The sequence below is a fragment of the Schistocerca nitens genome, chromosome 2 (genome assembly GCF_023898315.1).
Source record: "Schistocerca nitens isolate TAMUIC-IGC-003100 chromosome 2, iqSchNite1.1, whole genome shotgun sequence".
Lineage (NCBI taxonomy): Eukaryota > Metazoa > Arthropoda > Insecta > Orthoptera > Acrididae > Schistocerca > Schistocerca nitens.
Genome location: NC_064615.1, coordinates 808,006,816 through 808,032,114, shown reverse-complemented (window position 1 = coordinate 808,032,114; position 25,299 = coordinate 808,006,816). Strand labels below are relative to the sequence as shown.

The window sequence follows — 25,299 nt, the reverse complement described above, 5'->3', positions numbered from 1 at the left end:
TTCTCCAGTTTGCCGATGACACCGCCTTCCTTGCCCTTGCCCCCACCCTGCAACGCTCCCAACACCTTCTCCAATCCCATCTTGACCGGTTCACCGCTTGGTGCAACCAGTGGTTGCTCAAGGTCAATCCTTCCAAAACCCAGGCGATCATTGTAGGCAAAACCACTCCTTCCTTCCGCCTCCTTGATTTCTATCTCACCGTTTATGGCCGTCCCATCGCTCTCACCCCCACCCTTAAGTACCTTGGCGTCACCCTCGACCGTCGTCTCTCCTGGACTCCCCATCTCCAGACAATCCAAGCCAAGGCACGTTCCCGACTCCGTCTCCTTAAGCTCCTTTCTGGCCGTACGTGGGGTCTGGACCCCTCCACCATCCTCCACACCTATAAGTCCCTCATCCGCCCTATCCTCTGTTACGCCCATCCAGCCTGGATCTCCGCCCCCCCTTCCTTTTATAAATCCCTCCAAATCCTTGAACGCCATGCTCTCCGCCTTGCCTATCGCATCCGTCTCCCCTCCCCCACGCGGATCCTGTATGACCTTATCCCCTTCCCCCACCTCCTCCTCTTCCTCGAAAGGATACGAATCCTCTACACCTCCCGTAAACTCGATCCTCCTCACCCGCTCGTCTCCCCGATCCTCTCCCACCCCCGCCCGCTGCCGCGCCTGTACTCCCATGTCCCACCCGGTCTCCATCTCTCCACCCTCCTTACCCTCTCCCGAGGTGGCTTCCGCCAGCTCCCTCTCCCTGATGATGTCCTCCTCCCCTCCATCTACCCCTCCTATCAACTTTGATCCCCCCCTCCTCCTGTGTCCTATCCTTTAGGCACCCTCCCTCCCTCCTATCCCCTCCCTTCTCTTTCCTTTCCCCCCTCCCTCCTCCCCTCTCCCCCGGGCTTCCCCACCCCCTTCCTCCCTCCCCCTCTCTCCTTTGCCCATGGCATCCCTGCTCTCCCCTCTCGCTCTCCCTCTCCACTTCCTCCTCCTCCTCTCTTGGCAGGTCCCCGGACTCGCACACGCTTAGTGAACATTCGCGCGCCGGAGATCATCGCCTTCTGTGTCTCGTGTGTGTGCCGCCGTTTAGTGTTTTTGGTGTTCGCCGTCCCACTACTACGTTCACTTGTGCCGTCGGATTCGTCAGTGTTGTGTGCGCCGTGCCAATGTGTTATCAGTGTTGTTATCGTCACGTGTGAACGACTCCGTGTTTTTTGTGTCTATGTGACATCTTTCTTTTGCCCGTCACTTTGTTTCATTGTCTTTCTCCGTTTTTCTACTTTTGTAAACCGCTGTGGCTGAAGAGCGGCGTAGTGTGCCGCTGCCAGCCTACTTGCTTTGTACAAGTATTAAAATAACAATAAAGTAAAAAAAAAAAAAAACCCCTGCTTCACTAGACCCCAAAGTCCTCACGAAATCTTCTAAGCACAAAATTCACCACTATAGCATCAGTGAGCGCCTCCAATGTTAGCAGACGACGACACCGTCGTTCCTCCACATTTTTTTTTATCAGCGTCGGCGTCAAAACTTTCTTCCTGAGAAATTTCGATGGTCATATTCTGTTCCGTTGATGGCCTGTGTGACTGACTCCATTTGAAATGCAGTGCGGACTGTTTTGACGCTACGTTCCGTCGCGTTCCGTTCCGTCAAGTATGTATCGAACTACACGCTAGCTCACGACTCCACAGTCGAAACCCAACTCTCGATTGTGAACTGCAGCCTACAACGGAACGCAGAAGTTCTGTCGCTGTCTGCATTTGACGACAGGTTGTCCACAACAACAGTAGTCCAGGCTTTCATATTTCATGATATGCAAATAAACTAACAAACGGACCGTGCAGTGAATGCAACGGTGACCATTTCGAGCGACTTGTATAAGTAATACTTCTCACATTCACTTACATGGGTAACTCTTCTTGCGTTAGATTTATTGATATTTTCCGATCAAGTTTCATTTTGGCAACCCTGTAGATTGTCATTGTTGGTGATAGGGCATGTCAGAGCTGGAGCTGTAGGAAATTTTAAGTAGTGCCACGTCACAGTTCTGAGTAGAGCTCCAGGAGTTGTAGTTTGAAGTATCAGTCGTGTTCCTGAGGAGCCATCAATTTGTGCAAGTGCATTTTTTTTCTTGTACCTACATTCATATCTTTGTATACTGTTAAAATATTGAGTTTCGAGTACTGTATGTGTTGTGTGTATTAGTTAATTACAGGTTACCATGTCGAGCACTTCACAGAAACACAGGAACTTTGTTGCTGAACCTATGGGAAACAAACCTGTAACTGAGTTAGCAGGAGTCGGCGAAGCAGTAGGCAGCAGATTTCAGAGACTGGGCTATGACAAGGTAAAGTTAATTTAGAATGGTATTAGCATAGGTTTGCTTCTTAACATCAACGCGGAATTGAGGAAATGTTACGGAGTGGGCTTACGGTTGCCAGATGTCGCGGTTTTACGGGACAGTCCCCATTTCAGTTTAATGAAATCGGGGTCCCGAAAAATACTTTCGAGGCGGCAGTTTGTCATGGATTTCGGAATTCAGAGAAATAATCTCATACTATCAATTTTTTCTCCAAATTCTATCGTTGATCTTTGTGTCGAATCCCGGCTGTTATGCTAAACAACGAAAGGTGTCATTGGCTCAGTTGACGAAGTCTGTAGAGGTGTATTAGTGCGCGGGAAAGCTGCGTAAATGGCGTTGTCTACGCCGAGCACAGACTTCAGTTGAAGCCAGTCTCCGTTTAAGCCCTGTGTTTAACCTACCCTCATATCGTTGATGCACTGAATTGACAGGTTTGAGTATGTGATTCGAAACGGTATACTTTCGTGAATGTATGATAATCAGACAATTGGAAACTAATTTTTTTAATGCCAGTTTTCATTCATCAAGCAAGATGAACATCGTGGCAAAACAGCTGGTCGTTTTATTCCTGTTTAAAGTGAGGTCGAAGTGTCAGCAGTACTAACTCAGATTATACACAAAAAAGGTCATTTTAATCATCTCACTACCAGATATACACTTATAAGATTTTCGGCACTGAGGCGACTGTTTCTATGAGGTCAAGGCAGTATCCCATGAAAATTATTGCTACAGATTCCAGAAGCGTTTGAATTAACAGTTCTGAGTATGTGCTTTGGAATGGTGTGCTTTCGTGTAGGAATACGCACGTCAGACATATTTAACATCATATATCGAGCGAGGTGGCGCAGTGGCGGGGGTCTGTGGTAGCGCTGGACTCGAGGACGACGGTTCAAACCCGCGTCCGGCCATCCAGATTAAGATTTTCCGTGATTTCCCTAAATCGCTTCAGGCAAATGCCGGGATGGTTCCTTTCAAAGGGCACGGCCTATTTCCTTCTCCACTCTTCCCTAACCCGAGCTTGTGCTCCGTCTCTAATGATCTCGTTGTCGACGGAACGTTAAACACTAATTTCCTCTGCCCCCTTTAACGCCTTTAGCCGAGCATGGGGTGCATCACGGCGAAACAGCCGATCATTTTTTCCTGGTTTAAGTAAAATAGAAATTTCAACAGTAGTAGCTCGCAGTATACACAAAACAAGACCTTTTTAATCGGTCAGATATATTGAATTTCGGCATTGAGCTGACGATTTCTGTTAGAAACAAAGCGAAATTGTATGAAAATTATCGGTTTACCTTCCATACCAAGTTGTTTTCTTTCTGAAGTAAATTTTAAGGAAATATCACATAAATCCTTTTTCTTTGTTTTTGTTTTTCTTTTTTTTTAGCACCTTCAGTATATAGGCCATTTTTCTTCTGTTTTGGATATTCTGGGTTAGAATTTCAGTTATAATTATAATTGAACTTTACACCTACTATGGCATATATATTCAGCTATTATAGGTATGAAAATTAAATTTGAAGTTATAAGGCAGTGTACAGCAATTGGAAGTCGATAACATATTACAAAACTTGTACCACTAAACCAATAAATATTATGAGACAAATTGACCTTTACAATGTACAAATTCCACAATGGTGCAGAGTAAAATCTTAATTATTTACTGCTCATGTAGGTGGGATTATACTAGACCTGGCCTACACCTCAGCAGGAAAGGGAAGGGTAAACTGGCTGGGCTAATAGCAGGAAATGTGAGGGGGGGGGGGGGGGGGGAAGGCACTTCCATGTGTGGTAATATACCAGTGGTCATAGGTGGTGGAGCAACACATTTTTAGGGTAGGTACCGGTAGGACAGAACTTGACTTCGTTCTGAGAGAAATAAAGATTGAAGCAAACCTTCAGTTTGAGAAAGAAATCAAACAGCATAATCCTGGCATATTGGATCAACGAACACAACTGTTGTTTAAAAATATACAGCAGTCAGCAGAAATTTTATTTCCACCAGATTTCATCTTGGTAAATGTGGAATGCCAACTACCTTTAGTGCTTCAAAATATTCGAGGGCTTAGAAGTAAAATTAAGAACTACTTATGTGAATTGATGGATTAGTCATCGAATCCAGTTGATATAATCTGCCTTTCTGAACATCATGTGACCACTGTTATAGATATGTTAAACCTTACAGAATTTAAGTTAGCCTCTTACTAATCTAGACAAAATATGGAGAAAGGAAGAGTTGCCACATTTGTTAAAAACGGTTTTAAATTTAAGAATATTGACAGTAATAAATTTTGCTTAGAGCAGCACTTAGAAGCATGACTGTGCAACAGAGATAGAATTTCATAATAGGTCCTTTATAATAATAGCCATATACAGAGCACTTTCAGTAAATTTCAACCTGTTTATAAACAGTCTTGAAGATTTGTCTCATCTAAAATAAAAAAAATGAAGAGCTAGTGGTTGCTTGTGATTTTAATATAGATGTCCTGAAAAACACTGTCAGTGAACAGTTACTGAAATCAGTTACATTGTCATTCAATTTAATTTTTACTGTAAATTTCCCAACTAGGGTGTAAAAATGTTCTAAGACTGCCATTGGTAATATATTTATCAGTACATTACAAAATCAGTAGTAAATGGGCTATCTGACTGTGACGTGCAACACCTAACATTAAATTTTGAAAATTGTCAGGGTAAAACATGTCAGAACTGAATCCAGAAGGCCAATAAAACAGTCAAAAACTGAGAAATTTTGGAGATACTCAAAGAATCAATTGGATGGATGTTTATAGCATCCAAGACACAAATGGCAAATACAAAACATTCATTAATAAAGTTAGCACCTTATTTGAAATTTGCTTTCCTCTGAAGGTAACTCAAATTAAGCAGAAGTCCAATAAGAAACCATGGATCACACAAGGGATAAAGGTATCATGTGAGACAAAAAGGAAACTCTATCTGGTATGTAAGGACACCTTTGATACTAGCATTATAGCTCATTACAAAAATTACTGTAAAATATTGAAGGTTATCCAGAAATCTAAAAAACTGCATTATGAGAAGTAGATAGATACATCCAGCAATAAAATAAAAACAAAATGGGATATAATTAAGTCAGAGACGGGTAAGACCAGAAATGAGGAGGAACAAATAGCTCTAAAAATAAATGAAACCCTGGTAACAAACGCATGTTGTGTTGCAAACCATTTAAACGAGTATTTTGTCCCTGTTACTGATAGCATGGGGTTGTCAGGGTCAGTAAATAATGCAATGGAATATCTGAGACCAGTGCACACAAGCAATCTCAGTAAAATGGAATCAGCATTTACTTCACCCAAAGAAATAGAATACATCATAAAGTCCTTGAAATCAAAGCATTCTAGTGGTTATGATAACATATCAACAAAGTTAATAAGAATGTTCATGTGAGTAGTCATATCTTAGGCCTAAAATGTAAGACAGACTGAGGGGGATTTCCATTGAAAGTTATTCTAAAAAGTCTAACATAAAAGTACAATGACATGTGTAGACTTGCAGCTAACAAGAACTAATGGAGAGCACACATGAAGCAGAGATGTATTGAAAAAGTTGAGAATTACTGCATTAGTTGTTAGAGATTTAGTTGAGCCATACTTTCTTGGGAACTTGATGGCTGTTTGCCTTTTACTACATTACATCTCACAGATGTCATTTCATGTGTTGACCTGTGCAAAATACGCCTCTGCGTGGGAACCTGCAACATTGCAATAATTGTTCAAAAAATGCAGCTGATGTTGAAGCAAGCTGTGCTCAATACCTATACTCTGAATTGACAATTTTACCACCATAAAATGAAGTTGTATAATCCCTAAGAACACAAGCAGAATAGAATAGAAAACAAAACTTCAAACAAATAATGCAATGCAGAAAATTTAAAAAGGCTACAATTACAGATTATATACAAGTCCAAAAACAGATCATATACTAACTAAGGAGTTATAAAGTTAACATGGAGACTGTTCTCCTGATAATGTTTCTCAACAGATCTTAAGCTTGAACCATCCATATCTTTTTTACCAGCCCAGTATTCCAACTCCACTTTAATTTGGCCGCAACAATGTAGCTTCTGAAGGTGTCAGGAGATACACTTGTGCTATCACATGAAATGAATTTTACATGAAATAAGAGAGCAATCTGTATTCAAGGCTATTGGGCCCAGTTATGCTGCTTTATGATAAGTTTCCCCACCACTAAGTCATCACAGTACAGTAGGCTTCATGTCATTTAGGCACTGTGCACAACCATAGGAAAGTTTGTAGAAAGCTGCACAAAACCAATTAGGAAAAGATTATGTACACCAACCGATTCACAACACCTTCGTACAGTAGTTTTTTAACCCTAACCTTTTTTCCATTATCCATACATACAGGGTTATTACAAATGATTGAAGCGATTTCACAGCTCTACAATAACTTTATTATTTGAGATATTTTCACAATGCTTTGCACACACATACAAAAACTCAAAGTTTTTTTAGGCATTCACAAATGTTCGATATGTGCCCCTTTAGTGATTCGGCAGACATCAAGCCGATAATAAAGTTCCTCCCACACTCGGCGCAGCATGTCCCCATCAATGAGTTCGAAAGCATCGTTGATGCGAGCTCACAGTTCTGGCACGTTTCTTGGTAGAGGAGGTTTAAACACTGAATCTTTCACATGTTGTTGTTGTTGTTGTTGTTGTTGTGGTCTTCAGTCCTGAGACTGGTTTGATGCAGCTCTCCATGCTACTCTATCCTGTGCAAGCTTCATCATCTCCCAGTACCTACTGCAACCTACATCCTTCTGAATCTGCTTAGTGTATTCATCTCTTGGTCTCCCTCTACGATTTTTACCCTCCACGCTGCCCTCCAATGCTAAATTTGTGATCCCTTGATGCCTCAAAACATGTCCTACCAACCGATCCCTTCTTCTAGTCAAGTTGTGCCACAAACTTCTCTTCTCCCCAATCCTATTCAATACCTCCTCATTAGTTACATGATCTACCCACCTTATCTTCAGCATTCTTCTGTAGCACCACATTTCGCAAGCTTCTATTCTCTTCTTGTCCAAACTAATTATCGTCCATGTTTCACTTCCATACATGGCTACACTCCATACAAATACTTTCAGAAACGACTTCCTGACACTTAAATCTATACCTGACATTAACAAATTTCTCTTCTTCAGAAACGATTTCCTTGCCATTGCCAGTCTACATTTTATATCCTCTCTACTTCGACCATCATCAGTTATTTTACTCCCTAAATAGCAAAACTCCTTTACTACTTTAAGTGTCTCATTTCCTAATCTAATTCCCTCAACATCACCCGATTTAATTCGACTACATTCCATTATCCTCATTTTGCTTTTGTTGATGTTCATCTTATATCCTCCTCTCAAGACACTGTCCATTCCGTTTAACTGCTCTTCCAAGTCCTTTGCTGTCTCTGACAGAATTACAATGTCATCGGCGAACCTCAAAGTTTTTACTTCTTCTCCATGAATTTTAATACCTACTCCGAATTTTTCTTTTGTTTCCTTTACTGCTTGCTCAATATACAGATTGAATAACATCGGGGAGAGGCTACAACCCTGTCTCACTCCCTTCCCAACAACTGCTTCCCTTTCATGTCCCTCGACTCTTATAACTGCCATCTGGTTTCTGTACAGATTGTAAATAGCCTTTCGCTCCTTGTATTTTACCCCTGCCACCTCCAGAATTTGAAAGAGAGTATTCCAGTTAACGTTGTCAAAAGCTTTCTCTAAGTCTACAAATGCTAGAAACGTAGGTTTGCCTTTTCTTAATCTTTCTTCTAAGATAAGTCGTAAGGTTAGTATTGCCTCAAGTGTTCCAACCTTTCTACGGAATCCAAACTGATCTTCCCCTAGGTCCGCTTCTACCAGTTTTTCCATTCGTCTGTAAAGAATTCGCGTTAGTATTTTGCAGCTGTGACTTATTAAACTGATAGTTCGGTAATTTTCACATCTGTCAACACCTGCTTTCTTTGGGATTGGAATTATTATATTCTTCTTGAAGTCTGAGGGTATTTCGCCTGTCTCATACATTTTGCTCACCAGATGGTAGAGTTTTGTCATGACTGGCTCTCCCAAGGCCATCAGTAGATCTAATGGAATGTTGTCTACTCCCGGGGCCTTGTTTCGACTCGGGTCTTTCAGTGCTCTGTCAAACTCTTCACCCAGTATCTTATCTCCCATTTCGTCTTCATCTACATCCTCTTCCATTTCCATAATATTGTCCTCAAGCACGTCACCCTTGTATAAACCCTCTATATACTCCTTCCACCTTTCTGCCTTCCCTTCTTTGCTTAGAACTGGGTTTCCATCTGAGTTTTTGATATTCATACAAGTGGTTCTCTTCTCTCCAAAGGTCTCTTTAATTTTCCTGTAGGCAGTATCTATCTTACCCCTAGTGAGACAAGCCTCTACATCCTTACATTTGTCCTCTAGCCACCCCTGCTTAGCCATTTTGCACTTCCTGTCGATCTCATTTTTGAGACGTTTGTATTCCTTTTTGCCTGCTTCATTTACTGCATTTTTATATTTGCTCCTTTCATCAATTAAATTCAATATTTCTTCTGTTACCCAAGGATTTCTATTAGCCCTCGTCTTTTTACCTACTTGATCGTCTGCTGCCTTCACTACTTCATCCCTCAGAGCTACCCATTCTTCTTCTACTGTATTTCTTTCGCCCATTCCTGTCAATTGTTCCCTTATGCTCTCCCTGAAACTCTCTACAACCTCTGGTTCTTTCAGTTTATCCAGGTCCCATCTCCTTAAATTCCCACCTTCTTGCAGTTTCTTCAGTTTCAATCTGCAGTTCATAACCAATAGATTGTGGTCAGAATCCACATCTGCCCCTGGAAATGTCTTACAATTTAAAACCTGGTTCCTAAATCTCTGTCTTACCATTATATGATCTATCTGATACCTCTTGGTATCTCCAGGATTCTTCCAGGTATACAACCTTCTTTTATGATTCTTGAACCAAGTGTTAGCTATGATTAAGTTATGCTCTGTGCAAAATTCTACAAGGCGGCTTCCTCTTTCATTTCTTCCCCCCAATCCATATTCACCTACTATGTTTCCTTCTCTTCCTTTTCCTACAGTCGAATTCCAGTCACCCATGACTATTAAATTTTCGTCTCCCTTCACTACCTGAATAATTTCTTTTATCTCATCATACATTTAATCAATTTCTTCATCATCTGCAGCGCTAGTTGGCATATAAACTTGTACTACTGTAGTAGGCGTGGGCTTCGTGTCTATCTTGGCCACAATAATGCGTTCACTATGCTGCTTGTAGTAGCTTACCCGCACTCCTATTCTTTTATTCATTATTAAACCTACTCCTGCATTACCCAAATTTGATTTTGTATTTATAACCCAGTAATCACCTGACCAAAAGTCTTGTTCCTCCTGCCACTGAACTTCACTAATTCCCACTATATCTAACTTTAACCTATCCATTTCCCTTTTTAAATTTTCTAACCTACCTGCCCGATTAAGGGATCTGACATTCCATGCTCCAATCCGTAGAACACCAGTTTTCTTTCTCCTGATAACGACGTCCTCTTGAGTAGTCCCCTGCCGGAGATCCGAATGGGGGACTATTTTACCTCCAAAATATTTTACCCAAGAGGACGCCATTATCATTTAATCATACAGTGAAGCTGCATTTCCTCGGGAAAAATTACGGCTGTAGTTTCCCCTTGCTTTCAGCCGTTCGCAGTACCAGCACAGCAATGCCGTTTTGGTTAATGTTACAAGGCCAGATCAGTCAATCATCCAGACTGTTGCCCCTGCAACTACTGAAAAGGCTGCTGCCCCTCTTCAGGAACCACATGTTTGTCTGGCCTCTCAACAGATACCCCTCCGTTGTGGTTGCACCTACGGTACGGCCATCTGTATCGCTGAGGCACCCAAGCCTCCCCACCAACGGCAAGGTCCATGGTTTCACATAACCCCACAGAGAGAAATCGCATGGGGTTAAGTCAGGAGAGCGTGGAGGCCATGACATGAATTGCTGATCATGATCTCCACCACGACCGATCCATCGGTTTTCCTATCTCCTGTTTAAGAAATGCCGAACATCATGATGGACGGAAGTGCAGTGGAGCACCATCCTGTTGAAAGATGAAGTCGGCGCTGTCGGTCTCCAGTTGTGGCATGAGCCAATTTTCCAGCATGTCCAGATACACGTGTCCTGTAACGTTTTTTTCGCAGAAGAAAAAGGGGCCGTAAACTTTAAACCGTGATATTGCACAAAACACGTTAACTTTTGGTGAATTGCGAATTTGCTGCATGAATGCATGAGGACTCTCTACCGCCCAGATTCGCACATTGCATCTGTTCACTTCACGATGTTGCTTCATCACTGAAAACAAGTTTCGCACTGAACGCATCCTCTTCCATGAGCTATTGCAACCGCGCCGAAAATTCAAAGCGTTTGATTTTGTCATCGTGTGTCAGGGCTTGTAGGAATTGTAAATGGTAAGGCTTCTGCTTTAGCCTTTTCCGTAAGATTTTCCAAACCGTCGGCTGTGGTACGTTTAGCTCCCTGCTTGCTTTATTCGTCGACTTCCGCGGGCTCACTGCAGGCCGACCTGTTGATTCCCCTTACAGAGGCATCCAGAAGCTTTAAACTGCGCATACCATCGCCGAATGGAGTTAGCAGTTGGTGGACCTTTGTTGAACTTCGTCCTGAAGTGTCGTTGCACTGTTATGACTGACTGATGTGAGTGCATTTCAAGCACGACATACGATTTCTCGGCTCCTGTCGCCATTTTGTCTCACTGCGCTCTCGAGCGCTCTGGCGGCAGAAACCTGAAGTGCGGCTTCAGCTGAACAAAACTTTATGAGTGTTTCTACGTATTTGTAGTGTGTTGTGACCATATGTCAATGAATGGAGCTACAGTGAATATATGAAATCGCTTCAATCATTTGTAATAGCCCTGTATTGCTAACAGAGTACAATGGCTTTGAAGAAAGCAGGGGAATCTTCAAACACATAATTAGCACTGGACACACATGTAGAAAGAACTATTTTGAAAGAACTATTTTAGTCAAAGTATTCACTCCCTGTATTACCTCAAAACTACTCTGTACAGATACATTGAATACCAACACAACATGAATAATAGCCAAACTTAAAATTTCAAAAAGTGCACAGCACTCTGAAACATTACAATAATTTAAGTAACATTTTGTGAAACTTACATTCTGCACGTATGACGGAAATTGAGAAAATGCATGGCACTGCACCATCTCTAATATGAACGCATGACAATGATGTTCGATCATTGTCAACTTCACAAAAATGATCGGAAAATATTCTGCTATATTCAGATGGTTTTGCAATATTTTCATTGTAATGCCTTGATCCACAAGCTTCGTTTTTCATTGTCGTTCGGGATCCTATAAACAATTTGAAGTCACTTAGTCAAAATGTACTGTCCGTATTGCAAACATAAATATTAATTTAGCTAATGTACTTATCTGCGAAAAGTAACAACTGACTTCCCAGCTTCCCTTGCTTCAGCCGTAGGCAGCACAATAAACCATTCTTAACTAATTTATTATTATCTTTTGAAAAGCAGCACAGCAGTATCAACACCTCATCGAGACTCAGCAATATGGTGGACACAGACGGAGAGCAGGATTCACTTTTTCGGCATAATGGCGTCTCACTGTTTCCTAACCACCTTGTCTGCTATCATACAGTGGAAAATCTAGGATGGAATGTAACAATATTATGAAAGGTAAGTTGCTGCTCACTATATAGCAGAGATGCTGAGTCGCAGATGGGCACAACAAAGAGTTTCACACTTAAAGCTTTCGGCCAATGGCCTTTGTCAACACACACACACACACACACACACACACACACACACACACACACACACACACACACACACACACAAAAGCGCAACTCACACACCCAACTGCAGTCTCAGACAACTGCAACCACACTGCGAGCAGCAGCACCAGTGTGTGATGGGAGTGGGAACTGGGTGGGGGGTAAAGAGGAGGCTGGGGCGGGGAGGACGACGGTTAGTATGGTGGGGATGGCAGGGAGTGAAATGCTAGGCAGAGGGCTGGGGAGGGGGGAGTAGCAGAAAAAGAGGGGGGGGGAAGCACTGGCAGTGGTGGTGGAATGACAGCTTTGTAGTGCTGGAATGGGAGTAGGGAGAGACTGGATGGGTGAGGACAGCGAATAACGAAGGTTGAAGCCAGGAGGGTTACGGGAACGTAGGATGTATTGCAGGAAAAGTTGGTGCGTACGTGTGTCTGTTGCTGACAAAGACCATTGGCCGAAAGCTTTAAGTGTGAAACACTTTGTTGTGCCTATCTGCGACTAGTCATCTCCGCTGTATGGTGAGTAGCAACTTTCCTTCTCACAATATTGTCTACTATCATGTCGTTTAACATGTTATGTCCTTGAAACCAGTGGACTGTACTCCCAGCTCCTAGCCTAACTTTTTAATGATTCCGACTTCGAGCAGAATAAAATCAACACAATTGTGAAATCCATGTTAGAGTGCGATACTGTCAAACAAAGTGCGATGATCTTTCAAAAGTCCGTTATTTTGGCATAGCCGAAGACTGTAATAGGCTAACCACAAAGCTGAAAAAAGTTTCCATTGATTAAATTGAATACTGCGTGGTGGCGTAGTTGGTGCCTGGCTTGTAAGAAAAGTATATAAATGGGGCAGAGATGAATGGGGAATCATTGTAGCAACAATATGGGTCCCAGACAGGTAAATTCACTGATATAAGCGACTTTGACTGGTGGCAGATTGTTACGCTGTCAGCCTGATGCCCTGAAACACATCAGGGAAACTGTGAACGAGGTCAGTTGTTTGCATGGTTCTGTTGTAAGCCTCTATAGAAAGTGCGACGATGCTACAGTCAGTAGGTGATAACATATTGGACGTCCACTCCTCACCACAGAACCTGGAGATTGGAGACTTACCTGCTTTGTAAAATAGCATAGATGCCTGCAGCAAGCTGTGACTGATCTGACAAGAGTACAATGCTAGTGTGTTTCAGATCACATGGTTCAGCTCACATTGTGGAACATGGGGTGGCAGACAACCTCTATGTAGCCTATTCCTATGTTGACCAAATGACATCATTACAATTAGAGTAGGTACAGGATCACTGAAATTGGACTGTGGATCTTTGGTAACATTTCACCTGGCTGGACATGTTTCTTGTTACACCAGATTTGTTGGTTTTGTCTGGATATCATGTCATTCAGGAGAATGGCTGCTTGGAATATGCATTGTTCCATGAATGAAGGCCAGTGGGGGTAGAATTATGCAATGGGAGGCATTTGCCAGAGCTTCCATGGGGGCTATGATGTAATCAAAGGCACCATGACAATTTTGGATTGTGAGCATTATTGTGGTCCATCTGCACCTCTTCGTCCTTGATGTCTTTCCCAGCAGCAACAGCATCATCAAGCAGTTTACTGTTCACATGACAAGGCCAAAATTGTGCTAAAGTTGTTTGAGGAGCATAGTAGTGAAATCATTTTGATGTCCTGGCCACGAAATTCGCCTGAGTTGCACCCAATGGAAGTATCTGGGACGCTATTGGATGCTAGCCCAGTGTCCACAAACAGTCAGCCTATAATTTACAGAAATTGTGTGACCTGTGCATAGACATTTATTGCCATATTCTGTATCTCTGGCAGCCTACCAAGGACTTGTCAGATCCCTGCCATGCAGAATTTGAAAGCTGGACCAATGCACAATTAAGCAGGTGATCATGCTGTTTTGGCTGATCAGTATATGTTCTTTAGTGTATTAACATAGGCTAAATCAATGTCCTTTTTCTCAAGCACTTTTGATATGGAATTTGTTGAAACTGAGTTAGAAATATCAAAATGTATCAATCCCATGCAAAGTGCCAAGTTATACTCAGTTCTCCATTCTTTAGTATTGTCCACTACTAGCATTTGGTCCATTGTGCTGTGCTATAATTACTTCAGAAGGCAGTATGTTCCTCCACTTGATTATCTCTTTTTTTTGTGAGAGAGGTCTCTCCTTTCTGGTGATGCAAAACAATTACATCAGTGTTTCAGATTTGAGGAACAGTCATTCTTCAAAGATATTGTAAAGTACCATTTTCTCCAGGAACCTCTTCCTATCTCTGTACTGCAAATGGCTTTATACACCTCAACTGGTATTACCTCCAGAATGTAACTTTTTTAAATTGTTAACTACACTATGTGATCAAAAGTATCTGGACACCTGACTGAAAATGACTTAAAAGTTCGTGGCGCCCTCCATCAGTAATGCTGAAATTCAATATGGTGTTGGCCCACCCTTAGCCTTGATGGCAGCTTCCACTCTTGCAGGCATACATTCAATCAGGTGCTGGAAAGGGTTTCTGGGGGAATGGCAGCCCATTATTCATGGAGTGCTGCACTGAGGAGAGGTATCGATGTCAGTCGGTGAAGCCTGGCACGAAGTCGACGTTCCAAAACATCCCAAAGGTGTTCTGTGGGATCCAGGTCAGGACTCTGTGCAGGCCAGTCTATTAAAGGGATGATATTGTTGTGTAACCACTCCACCACAGGCCATACATTATGAACAGGTGCTCGATCATGTTGAATGATGCAATCACCATCCCCAAATTGCTCTTCAACAGTGGGAAGCAAGAACTTGCTTAAACGTCACTGTAGGCCTGTGCCGTGGTAGTGCCACACAAAACAACAAGGAGTGCAAGCCCCCCTCCATGAAAAATACGACCACACCATAACACCACTGCCTCCGAATTTTACTGTTGGCCCTACACATGCTGGCAGATGACGTTCACTGGGCATTTGCCATACCCACACCCTGCCATCGGATCGCCACATTGTGTACCATGATTTGTCACTCCACACAATGTTTTTCCACTGTTCAATCGTCCAATGTTTAAGCTCTTTACACCAAGTGAGGCGTCATTTGGCATTTACCGGCATGATATGTGGCTTATGAGCAGCAACTCGACCATGAAATCAAAGTTTTCTCACCTCCCTTCTAACTGTCATAGTACTTGCAGTGGATCCTGATGCAGTTTGGAATTCCTGTGTGACAGTCTGGATAGATGTCTGCCTATTACGCATTATGACCCTCTTCAACTGTTGGCGGTCTCTGTCAGTCAACAGACGAGGTCTGCCTGTATGCTTTTGTGCTGTACGTGTCCCTTCACGTTTCCACTTCACTGTCACATTGGAAACACTGGACATAGGGATGTTTAGGTGTGTGGAAATCTCATGTACAGACATATGACACAAGTGAGACCCAATTACCTGTTCACGTTCGAAGTCTGTGAGTTCCATGGAGTGCCCAATTCTGCTCTCTCATGATGTCTAATGACTAATGAGGTGGCTGATATGGAGTACCTGGCAGTTGGTGGCAGCACAATGCACCTAATATGAAAATTGTATGTTTTTGAGGGTGTCCGGATACTTTTGATCACATAGTGTATCTGTCTTTCTGATTTATTTCTATGCAGACGTGAACAGAAATCTTTGAATGCTTATACTGGTTATCTTTATACTCCTCTTATTTTCTGTGTTTTCTAACATTTTTGATTTACCATACCTGTAGTGGATGCTTTGTTAAATTTGAGATTTTCTTTTTATTCCATATTTCGTTACCTTTTCCTTTTTGTGTAGGTATATTTAATAATTGATCCTCCCATCTACATCCTATCATATTCGTTATGTAAGATGCTGCTTTTGCTGGTTAATTTAATGTTCTAGGGCTTCCTGATCATAAATTAATTATTGTAATTTGTATTTCTGTTTTTTTTTTTACATGATGGGTTTATTTCCTTTTATCATTTGTTTATATGGGGAAATGGTTAGGTGTTGGTAAATTAAATGGAGCAAATAATTCCTGTGTGGCCATAAAAACTTCTTTCACTGATGTACTCTATTGCATTTATATTGGTCCACTTGTCTTGTTGGTAGAGAGAGTAAGAAGTCAAAATATTTTGTTACTAGTGGTCTAACAGAATTAAATAAATACGCCAACAGCCATGTCCCAAGGTGAATGTCACCAAATTTCAATTATTGGCTTTCAAAAAAGATAATTCTGAACACATCAATGTAAATAATGTGCATAACATCTCTGCAACAGAAACTTGCAGCTGGGAATTTCTGGATGTATACATTGATGAAAATCTGCAGTGAATAAACACATTAATTTTGTATGTGGAAAAGTCAGTTGTGGCTTGTATCTTCTTAGCTAGCTCAGATAGTTCCTATCCAAACATGTTATGGAACAGTTTACCCTTTACTTGAGTATGGGTTTGAATTATGGGGCTGGGCAGCTCCACTTGAAAAGAATACTGCTGTTACAGAGAAGAACAATAATGCTTATACACAGGATAGGCCATATGCCACATGGAATCATGTCCCGAAGTGTTCTTGCTGCACAATTACTTAACAATATCTTTGAATGATAAAACATCACCAGTTTGGGTCTTTAGGATCTTCTCTGAATTACTGAAGGGATTTGATTGTGTCAGTTATAATGCTATGTTAGAGAAATTAAGGTTTTATGGAATACATAGTTCAGCAAATATCTGGTTTAGCTTATAGTTAAGAAATAGAACACAGAAAGTTACCTTAGGCTGTTTGAGTAGTACAGAAAGGTATGTCACGTCGTCTGCATTGAGAGAAATTACAGTGGGAGTCCCGCAAAGTTCGATCATGGTCTCGCTTCTGTTCCTGCTTTATGTTAATGATCTCTCATTTTGTTTGAATCAGGATGCAGACTAGTCCTGTTTGCAGATGATACAAACATTTAGCAGCAGCTGAGAAATAGTAAATGTTTTTTACTATCAAAAATGCCCCTCCTCCTATCAACCTAGTAGACCAACAAGAAGTAAAAAGTGAGGTGGATAATTGTTCTTGGGTGCACGTATTGATGAAAACTTAAACTGGAAAAACTGTATAGCACATCTTCTAAAACATTTGGATTCAGTTGCTTTTGCTATAAGAGTACCTGCCTACTTTGGGGATATAGAAATCACTGAGTTAATATATTTTGCATATTTTCATGCATTACTATCTTATGGGAATGTATTAAGGAGTAACTTCTCACATAGGCAAAAAATATTCATTGCACAAAAGAAAGGAATTGAAATTACGTGTGGCATTCACATACTTACATCTTGCAGGTATCTGTTTAGGCAGCTGGGGGTTTTAATCACAGCCTCATAGTAAATTTATTAACTTAAACAATTTATCAACAGTTTATGTAAATTTGAGTCTAACAGAGATATTCACAACTACAACACTAGATGGAGAAATGATCTGCATTAGCTTTTAATGAATCTGTCTTTGGTGCAAAAAGGGGTGAAATATGTAGCTATAAATCTTCTTGACAATTTACTCATGGAAATAAAATTTATGACAGATGGCAGAAGTGTTTTCAAATGTAGATTAATGAAGGTTCACCTTAACAAATACTTCTAACCACAGAGGAATTCTTGGATAGAGAGAATCATTTAATTAAAAATACTGTAAATTGACACTATGCAGCCATATAAATATTTTTTATTTAGTTCTATATAAGTGTTCAGTGTGTGTTCTGTTGACCCGTTCCACATCATAACGTTTATTATGAATTTGAATTTGATCTATGTAACAGCTAACAACACATTCCTCTAAAAGTTTAAATTAGTTACATTTTTTATGAGACAAGAAACTGAACTTGTCAAGTGCAGTGATGTACATGGTCACAACACAAGATAAAATGCAACTACTTTCAGCAGAGAACAACATCAAAAATGACAGATCAAAGACCACACATCAGTGGTTTGATTTGCTGTAACAGAGTACCAAAATCTTTTAAGAACATGTAAGGGAAATCATTTTAACACAAAATTGAAATCTTTTCTGATATAAAATTGTTTATATTCATTCAGTGGCTTTTAAGACACTGCTTGTAATATGAACCATTAGTATGTCAGCTGCAAAATAATAAATGTAAAAATAAATATAAAATGCAAAAATTGTAGTATGTAACATGTTTGGTAATTGTAATTATTGTAAGACTGTCACGCCGTAACCCCAATCAATGCCAAATCCGAAAGCTGTGTTATCAATGAAATACAACACTTAGCATTTAAACCACATTCATTAGAACACGAACCTATAGTGACAACAGAACTGAACTCCTGAATGGAGAGTGTAGCTGTTTATATAAATATTTAATATTCTGGAATGTTGTTACTTACACAAACATCAAATTTTCCAGAATGCTGAGTCTTAAGCAAATATAGAATCTTCCAGAGTACACAACACTATCACACCCAGCAATGCTTAACAATTGCTAAATATGTTTTGGAATGGGATATATGTCCTAACCTCCCTCTCCCCCTTCTGTATCATCCTCCTCCTCCTCCTCCTCCTCCTCCTCCTCCTCATCCTCATCTCTCTGTCCAACTCTTGTCTCTCTCTCTCTCTCTCTCTCTCTCTCTCTCGATTTCTTCCTTCCCTTTCTCTATGTCCATTCCCACTCCTTTTCCTCTCTGACCATAAGCCATGTTTATTATTATTGCAAACAAACCCCTGATTGGGAATTCAGGTTGTTGAAATGAGTGGCCAGATCAGTTGGATCACTGGTATATACTGGGGTATGAGAGACCTCTGCAGCTGCTGGTTCTAAGACAGTAGCTTCAATGACAGATTTCACATATTTTTTATCTGGAAATGAGTAGGATTAGAAAATTTCAGATGGTTTAGATTCTGCAGTAGTGCTCTAATCATAAGACTATAAACTGTAAATACAGCTTTCCTGTTTTTTGTTAAAAGCAGCCGCGAGGAAGAAAAGAAAACTGCACATTGTTGTGTATAAAATTTTCGTTTAACATTATACTCTTTGCCAGAAATGTTTTTTTGTTTTTTTTGTTTCTGTTTTTTTGTTTTTGTTTTTTTTGTTTTTTTTTTTTTAAAGTAGAAAACTGCACTTTGCTCCTATCAAAGTAGTCCCCTTGACTATCTATACACAGTTCCAACATTTCTGGAAGTCTTGGAAGCGAGCAGGGAATTCGATGTCTCTAAATATTGATGAAGCTTTTCTTTCTGTCGCTTTTTCACTTGTGGTAACAAGAAAAGATCGCAAGGTGAGGTTGGGTGAATATGGCGAATGTGGGATGGCAATAGGAGAATGTCTGGTCATATACTCAGTAACGATTAAAGTGGTATGGAATCTTGCACAGTCATGCAGCAGAACCTGTTCTGAGCATGCCACAAGTCTGGCTGGCGATGCCAGATTGCTTGTTTCAAGACTTCGATGTAAAGAATTCAGTTCACTGTTTGACCTCGAGGATCATACTCATGATGAAGTAATCAAGGAATGCGATTAACGTTGTCTTTGTTCTTGAAGGTTGTCATTTGACTTCTTTTGAGGCTGGTAGTCAAGGACTCCACTATTCAGCACTTTGACGCATCATGTGAGAGTCATGCCAGTAGTTCCAACTTTCATTTCCAGCAATAATCTTTGACAGAAAGGTGCAATATGTCTGGCCCTATCCAGTAGTTAGCTGACATTCTTCATCTTTCCTCTTTCTATTCATCTGTTTGTGTTCGGGAAGAGTTCTGCATTAAGTTTCCACTTCCCTAAATCTTTGCCTAAAATCTTCTGACACATCATGATTCAAATTACTTTCTTCTGATATTGCATGCACAGGTACATGAGTCTTCTTGCAATAACTGCCATACATTCTCCATGTTTGCATCAATTATGTGCCTAGAAGGGTGACGGGCTCTGGAATAATGTTGCACTAAATCTCTGCCTTCACGAAATCTTTTGTGCCACTTGAAAACATAACTTCTTGTAAGAGCAATGCCTGCATATTCTTGCTTCATCATTGTCCATGTTTCACTAGAGCTTAATGTGGAACTTGTTCACTCTTTGCTCCCGATCAGCATCCGTTGTCACCATAACTAATGCAACAAGAATCCAAACAGTGTGTTGCTAAGCCCAACCCTGCTACCTAGTGAGTTTGTGCAGAAACCTGGCAAAGGTAATTTCAAGGATGCACAAATACCATATAACATAAAAACATCTGCTCCTTTTTAGTGTTGCAAATTCAGAAATAAAAAAACATACCTGTCCTGTAACTTTTCTGACAAAGAGGTGTGCAGGGAGGAGACCCCCCAAGAGGGATCATTGCCGACAAAATTTTATTAAATAAAATTTTTATGCGTAATGTTCGGCCGTAGCCGGCTTGGGCATACTGTGGTGGAAGGTGCTGGCCGGAAGACCATGGTCGACACATTCCTGCCACATGCTCCTCGGTCAGACTAAAGTCCCACGGGTTGGTTGCACTGACGGGGGTAAGCTACTAGCAAGGCGCGTTGGCGGAATCAATCCTCCAATCAGAGACTAATCGTGTGATCACGTGGGGACGCGGCCAGGAGTGGCGAGGGCGGCTTGGAAACAGCTCCACGCTCTCTTAGCTTCTGACCTCGGCCCCGAGTATTCGCTCCTCTAGCCTCTGCCTCTCTGATGAGCAGACGGCAACCCCTCTTGGGGCTGCTCGGCCCTACATAGGCACCACTGTACCATCATTACAAGAATAAACTGGGTCCATTCCCCTTCAATTAATTTTGATTTCACAACGCCCTCCGCTCCTGACCTTTATCCTGACGAACAGAGGGTAGGTAAGGAGAAAGAATATATGTGGAGGAGAATACATACGGAGGAAACAGTTTGTCTGATGATTTAAATGCCATGCTGTTGTAATTAAGATTGACTGTAAGAAGGAAAACTAAACCATACATTTTCAGGGCACAGAATTTTCTTTCTCATAGTTTGATTTTAACAGAAAACCTGCACATTATTGTTTAAAAATGTGTAGCCTAAGTCCTGAATGTTTGTTAGAGTAGTGTGTAAAAAATTGAAGTTAATTAGTCAAGAACTTTTGGAGGTTTTTGCCAACAACATTGCCCCTTTACCATTTACCCACTTTGTGTACAATGAACTTTCCTTTTCAAAAAGGTGTTGTAGATAGCATCTGGTAATGGGTGTTTGAATTCATTGTCCTGTTGCTATATTGAACCCGTGTGTTGCTAACAGCTCAATGATTACTAACACACCAATATTTTCTTCCGTTTATGGCACAGGATAGCTGTTTAACTCGCACAGTCATTAAATGGACTTTTTAAATATATTTGTTCTTTCATCTTCTCCTAATATTAGTATTCTATCTTCACCTTCATGACATGTACTGGAGATGGTCATCTCAAGTATTGCATGGGTTTGCTGCTTCAATACATTATGTAGAATATTTTAAATTTTCATTCTTTCCATCCATCTTTTTTTGAACCATTTTTCCATGTTACATTTTGTAGTTCCCTCTATGTTGTTACATTTTGTAGTTCCCTCTATGTAACTCCTAACATTACTTGGTGTAATTTAATTAATTTGTCTGCAGGTTACCCCTCTCTGCGCAGAGTGACCTAGAACTCTAATTGAGCATAGAACATTGCGTGACTAGCATTATGACCAATGCCCTATTTTAATCTTGAAGGTCTATTTGGTATGTTGTGGAGCAGAGACATGGTAATATTGGTGTGAATCTCCATTGGGCAATGCAGAGTATCTGTAACACTGGGAATAAAAGGAAATTGTCCCAAATAAACTAAAAGTAAATTGTCTTTCTGTAATGTTAATGATCACTGAAAAATAAAGTTCTTGCAATTTGGTGGGTATAACGCAGTATCTTCGCGCGCGCGCACACACACACACACACACACACACACACACACACACACACACACACACACACGACTGCAAACTCTGTCTTTTAATTGTGCCTTTCTGCAAGTTGACATGTCTTTTTTGCAGTAAGTAGCAATGTGTCTTTTCCTATGTTGGTGAATAATAATTAATGATCCAAACTTATCTTGATGCTTCACTGAAGGTGCTGTTTTCTAGAATTTTGTTAAGTGAAAATGGGCGGAGAACTGCATGATTCCCAATAATTATAAAGACAGTTGTATCAGGTGTACTATTTATTACGTCAGGGAGTCCTTGCGCGCGCGCACACACACACACACACACACACACACACACGACTGCAAACTCTGTCTTTTAATTCTGCCTTTCTGCAAGTTGACATGTCTTTTTTACAGTAAGTAGCAGTGTGTCTTTTCCTATGTTGGTGAATAATAATTAATGATCCAAACTTATCTTGATGCTTCACTGAAGGTGCTGTTTTCTAGAATTTTGTTAACTGAAAATGGGCGGAGAACTGCATGATTCTCAATAATTATAAAGACAGTTGTATCAGGTGTACTATTTATTACGTCAGGGAGTCCTTGCTGAAATCTTACACTGTACTGGCTTTCTCAGTGATTTCTTGTGGGTCTTGAATATGTTTGCTGACCATCAGAAATTGTTACCTATAGTAATTTTGTTAATTACTATCACTGAAATTGTTCAAATTACAGAAAAGTTATAATTCAGTGGTTACAATTGAAATACATGAAGTAGGATAGAAGGTCAAATACATACCTGTTGTTTAAATGAACGGTGCTGATTACATTTTTGATAATTGGTCTGAAACTATTCCAACCCACATCTTGCTAACATATTTCTGGTATTACACTAGTCCAAATAATCCCTTTGAAGTAATTGGGTGTTATGATCAGCAGTTGCATAGTAACCTGACAGTATGTTAATCAGAGTTGTCACAGGTTTCAAACATTATAAAAACAGCACTTTTGCTGTCTCTTTCATTATTTGATTGTTCGTGAGTGAAATTAGTTGATTATATATGTTCCCAGCAATGGATGGATGTAATACAGACTAGTACTTTGACACGATGTTATTAAAAATTACATTTTGGTGTTCAAAAGGTAAAATTACCTACACAGGCCCTACCTAAATGATACTACCATCAAGCAACCTGAATTAGCTTTAATGTCATGTGAAAGATAAGTTAAATTCTTGAAACCATAAGAAGAATGAGGTGTTGTTTCAATGAGAACCATGATTGTCATCTTGGATGTCATTAAATAGTCACAAGCTGTGGTGCTCTGGTATTCTCCACTATGGTATTTTATTTCCGTTAAAATCATTATTTTATTTGCGTATCCACCTGTAACGCATTTCCTCAGCCAAACAGTTGGTGAAAGAATGGCATAAGATTTCTGAATTGTATATTGATAAAATAATGGTGTACCAAATACAAATAATACATATGTTTTAGAAATTGTGATTAATTTTTTATTTTCTAGGCAAATTCTGTATTGGGGCAGTACTTGGTTCTTGGGAGGAATAAGGAGAATTTTGTTGGTTGGATGAAGACAACAGCTGGTGCAAATCAGAAACAGGCTAATGATTGTTACCGTTGTCTCTCAGAGTGGAGTGATCAGTTTTTGTGAACTGCTGAAACAACTAAAAATTAGTTTTCAAGCTATGTATGTGTTTTACAAATTAAATAGCTTTATTGTATTTTCTGTATCTTGGTTCGGTGCTCTTTCAGCTGATTGTAATATGTGTTAGTCAGAATATTATTACTGTTGCCTATTGGAGTAATTGCTTTTTGTTGGTCAGGTTTTTGATATAAAAGTGGGTGCATTTTTTGTTCAGTTTGAAACTATCACGACTCTGGGATTAGAATGATAGATTTTTGTAAATTGGTGTTTGGAAATTTTGTTTGTAAGAGATGTGTTCTAAAAAAGACCAGAATGTTATTATAATGTCTTTATTGCTCATGGTACTTCATTTTAAGCACTGTTCCACATAAAGTAGTACTCTTCACCCTTCCCAATATTTCTTCCATTTTTGGAAAGCCATGGTGGAATGCACTTTCTGGGATGGTGCACAGTTCTCATCACATTGTCCTGATCTCCTCTGTGGTTTGGAAACAACAGCCTTTCAAGCTGGTTTTAAATTTGGGAAGCTAGGTCTGGAGAAGGGTGGCTGCATCACAGTGTGAGTCTTCATGTTCTGCCAGATGGCTGCAGACATGGAGCAATGCACGAGCTGGCACATTGTCATGATACAACATCCATGTTCAGTTAGTCTACAGTTCAGGTCTCATCCTGCCACAAAATTCCTGAAACATGCAAACATTTCCTGATAACTTCCTAGTTTTACGAGGTGGTACAAATTCCTGACGGACAATGCCTTTGCGGTAAAAAAACTTTTTTTTTTTTTTGCCCCCCCTGGGAAGAGATCCTGTGCCCACCCACTGTAACAACTGCACAGCCATGAACCCACATCACAGCCATAAACCCACATCCCATCTCCTGTTACGGTGTTCTTAAGGAAGTTTTCATTGTCCTGGCCGATTTCAACATGCATGTCTGGTCATCAGTCAAAAATGTGGCACGAATTTTGCATTGCCACAATGGATTAGAAGTTTGTCACGCAAAATTATGGCTTGATCCTTCACTGGTGCTCACTTTGTCAGCAGCTTCTGAACAGTTAAACAATTCAATAAATCACAGCATGAACTTTCTTGATGTGGCCTTCATCTGATGTGGTACACACACACACACACACACACACACACACACACACAGTAGCTGGAGCATGCTCCCTCTGCCAGTTGATGCTCTGTTTCAAAAGTTGTCTTCTTTTTGGACACATCTCAGATATTCATATTTGGTCTTGTGATGTCTTATGCATATAGAAGGCGATTAATTCTAGACATGTTCTTTCTTAAAGACTATAATCTAATTTGTATAAACATAGTAAAGTATCATTTAAAACATAGCTATTTTCAGATATAATTTGTTAATTTTTGTTTTCAATGAAACTAAACCATTAAATGTTCCATTTGTTTATTTTGCTGCATGTAGTTTTGATGCATATTAAGGATATTGTGTATCAGTAATCTCTAAACATTCATGTTAATACTTATGTGATTTCACAGTGTATAA

At 40.4% G+C, this 25,299-nt stretch overlaps 1 protein-coding gene across 1 annotated transcript; it reads left to right on the top strand.

The window, feature by feature from the left end:
- The first annotated feature begins 2,140 nt into the window (after window positions 1-2,140).
- LOC126237067 (barrier-to-autointegration factor-like) lies at window positions 2,141-25,246 on the top strand. The gene is made up of 2 exons (XM_049946862.1): window positions 2,141-2,337; window positions 23,647-25,246. Exons 1-2 carry the CDS (start codon window positions 2,212-2,214, stop codon window positions 23,791-23,793), a joined length of 273 nt encoding a protein of 90 aa, XP_049802819.1. The 5' UTR covers window positions 2,141-2,211; the 3' UTR covers window positions 23,794-25,246.
- The last annotated feature ends 53 nt before the right edge of the window (window positions 25,247-25,299 follow it).

What these genes read in the sequence shown, in the direction of transcription:
- LOC126237067 (XM_049946862.1), top strand. Translation starts at nt 2,212, where the DNA reads ATGTCGAGCACTTCACAGAAACACAGGAACTTTGTTGCTGAACCTATG. An exon ending in AGAGACTGGGCTATGACAAG is followed by an intron (nt 2,338 to 23,646) that starts GTAAAGTTAATT and finishes TTTATTTTCTAG; the next exon opens with GCAAATTCTGTATTGGGGCA.